At 44.5% G+C, this 3178-nt stretch overlaps 1 protein-coding gene across 1 annotated transcript; it reads right to left on the bottom strand.

The window, feature by feature from the left end:
* Nucleotides 1–1177: 1177 nt before the first annotated feature.
* Nucleotides 1178–2896, bottom strand: LOC122901995 (importin subunit alpha-1). Its single transcript, XM_044241040.1, has one exon. The coding sequence runs from the start codon at nt 2772–2774 to the stop codon at nt 1185–1187; it is 1590 nt and encodes a 529-aa protein (XP_044096975.1). The 5' UTR covers nt 2775–2896; the 3' UTR covers nt 1178–1184.
* Nucleotides 2897–3178: the final 282 nt, after the last annotated feature.

Genomic DNA, 3178 nt, shown 5'->3' with positions numbered 1-3178 from the left:
AGAGAGTCAATTATCATATAGTTTCACTTATTTGTGGAGCATAACAAATATCATGGAGGACAAAGGGTGTTAGAGAGGAGAAGGGAGTTGGGGTAAATTGGAAGGGGAGGTGAATCATGAGAGCCTATGGACTCTGAAAAACAATCTGAGGGGTTTGAAGTGGCGGGGGGTGGGAGGTCGGGGTACCAGGTGGTGGGTATTATAGAGGGCACGGATTGCATGGAGCACTGGGTGTGGTGAAAAAATAATGATACTGCTATGCTGAAAATAAATAAATAGAAAAAGAAGTCAAAAAGAAAAAAAGAAGTTGTGGCTTATGTCAAAGTAGTTACTGCCTATATTCTCCTCTAGAATTTGGAAGATTCCTGTCCCATATTGAGGTCTTTCATCCATTTTGAGTTTATTTCTGTGTATGCTGTAAGAGTATGGTCCAGTTTCATTTTTCTGTATGAAGCTGTCCAATTTTACCAGAACCATTTATTGAGTACTTATGGGTGCCTGAATGAATAAAAAACAAGAACCATCTATGTGCTATCTTTTTAAAAATTGATCTATTTTTAAATTTAATTTCTTTTTAGTGTAACAGAATTCATTGTTTATGCACCACACCCAGTGCTCCATGAAATATGTGCCTTCCATAATACCCATCATCAGGCTCCCCCAACCTCCTACCCCTTGCCCCTTCAAAACCCTCAGACTGTTTTTCAGAGTCCATAGTCTCTCATGGTTCATTTCCTCCTCCAATTTCCCTCACCTTCCTTCTCCTCTCCATCTCTCCATGTCCTCCATGTTATTTGTTATGCTCTGTAAATAAGTGAAACCATATGATAATTGACTCTGCTTGACTTATTTCACTCAGCATAATCTCTTCCAGTCCCGTCCATGTTGCTACAAAAGTTGGGTATTCGTCCTTTCTTTTTTTTTTTTTTTAAAGAAAAGGGTGGAATTTAATCTTTATTTACAGGACACTGCAAGAGAGGAGAGTCCACATAGAAATAAGAAACCCACTGGCAGGAGGAGCTTCATACAGTTTTTACAGTTTGGAACTGGTCAAGTAGAGTTTTGTTGTAAAAAGTGCTACAATAACAAAACACATTTAAAAAGAGTTCTTAGTAGAGAAACAGTAAGACAAACTTCTACCAAACAAAGCACACCACAACAACTTTCTGCATCGGCTGTACAAGCTAAAAGTTAAAGGTCCCAGCAGTGCCATCCTGAACCTGGAACGTATAGCCTTCAGAGGTAGTTTCTGGCACAACATTCTGATCTTCCTCTTCCTCTACAGAGAAATACTTCTCAATCAAGTTTAATGAAGCTTTGTACACAGACTCATTTTCATGGTTTTGCAGAGCCTCGATTTTGTCCAAACCTCCACATTCTTCAATCATTATACTAAGTTTCTCAGTTTCACCTAGTTTCTCGGCAGCCTGAAAGATGTTGGAAATGGCATCCAGAATGACCAGAATAATCTTGGTATCCTTCGCAGTTAAGAGGTTCATCAGTGGTTCTATTATGCCACAATGGACGAGGTATACTATCTGTTCAACTGTCCCACCACTTGTATAGTTGGTCACAGCCCAGACAGCTTCCTTTTGTGTCTTAAAGTCTGCCTTAGAGAGAACACCAACGAGGAATGGGACTAATCCGTGATTCACAACTTGCTGTATCTGGTCCTGGCGGCCAGCTGTGATGTTTGACATTGTCCACGTGGCTTCCTTCTGAATATTAGTTTTGGGGTTCGTTAGCAGGCTGGGAAAGATAGCAAGCGCTCCTGCGTCTATTACAACCTGAGTCTGTTCATCTGTCCCAGTGACAATATTTCCTATGGCTCTTAGCGCAGGAGTCACAATGGGCAACTCAGTAGCTCCTAGAAGCTTCACAAGCTGGGGCACAACTCCTGTTTTCACGACCATTTCAATCCGTTCGTTTGGACCATCTGTCAGGTAGGAGATGGCCCAGCAGGTATCTGCCAAGACCTCTGGATCATCGTGATGCAGGAGACGAACTAAGGTAGGAAGAATCTGCTCCACGGCATCTAGCGGGGGTGCGGGGTTCTTGTTGCGACAAAGGTTTGAAAGTGTCCAAGTCAGGTTACGTAAGTAGCCACATGCTAACGATGACATATCCGGAACCGCGAGGAGAGCCAGAAGGGGATCAACCGCACCGTACTTGATAACCAAGTCTCGAAAAACAGAACCGTCCCCTGCAATGTTTCCTAGCGCCCACACAGCCTGTTCGCTGATGTGGGCGTGGGAAGATGCCAACAGGGAAATGAAGGCTGGGATCGCGCCTCCGTCGACCACAGCCTTGGTCTGTTCGGAGGTCCCGGAAGCAATGTTGGTGAGAGCCCAAGCGGATTCAAACTGAATGGGACTACAATCAGTTCTGCCCAAGAAGGACACAAATTTTGGAATCAAACCAGCCCGGATTATGTTGTCTATGGGGGGCTGCTTTTCCCGAGAAAGCAGTTTCCTAGCAGCTTGAGTAGCCTGGAGCTGGCTTTCCAAATTGTTGCTATTTATGCCCTTGACAATGTCATCAACTGACCAATTTACAGTGCCCTGGTTGTTGCGGTTTTCCTGCAGTGGAGAGGTAGCATCATCGGGAAACGAGCTTACGTTTCTCCTTTTCAGCATCTGGTCATCCTTCTTCGCTTTCCTCAGCTCCACATTAACTTCTATTCGACGCCGCCTCATTTCTGTACTGTCTTTCCCCTTGTTCTTGAATCTGTTAAGGCGGGCAGCTGGTGAATTAGCATTCTCATTGGTGGACATGGTTATGAGACAAAGGGAGAAAGCTACACGGCCGGCTCAGGCTTCCACGGGAGGCGGTCCGGGACGCGCAGGCTGCAGGTCAGCTGCCCTCAAAACGTCCACCACGGATCACCCCAAAGACGGTGTGGGTATTCGTCCTTTCTGATGGAGGCATAATACTCCATAGTGTATATGGACCACATCTTTCTTATCCATTCATCCGTTGAAGGGCATCTTGGTTTGTTCCACAGTCCTTCCACTGTTTAGCTGTTGCGAACATTGTTACTATGAATATTAAGGTGCATGTGCCTCTTCTTTCACTACATTGGTGTCTTTGGGGTAAATTCCTAGTAGTGCAATTGCTGGGTTGTAGAGTATCTCTATTCTTAACATCTTGAGGAACCTACATACTCTTTGCCAGAAGG

This window comes from Neovison vison, chromosome 3, assembly GCF_020171115.1.
Source record: "Neovison vison isolate M4711 chromosome 3, ASM_NN_V1, whole genome shotgun sequence".
NCBI lineage: Eukaryota > Metazoa > Chordata > Mammalia > Carnivora > Mustelidae > Neogale > Neogale vison.
This window is presented reverse-complemented; position numbering and strand designations above follow the sequence as displayed.

Coding starts and splice junctions, on each gene's coding strand:
- LOC122901995 (XM_044241040.1), bottom strand. CDS start 2,774: ATGTCCACCAATGAGAATGCTAATTCACCAGCTGCCCGCCTTAACAGA.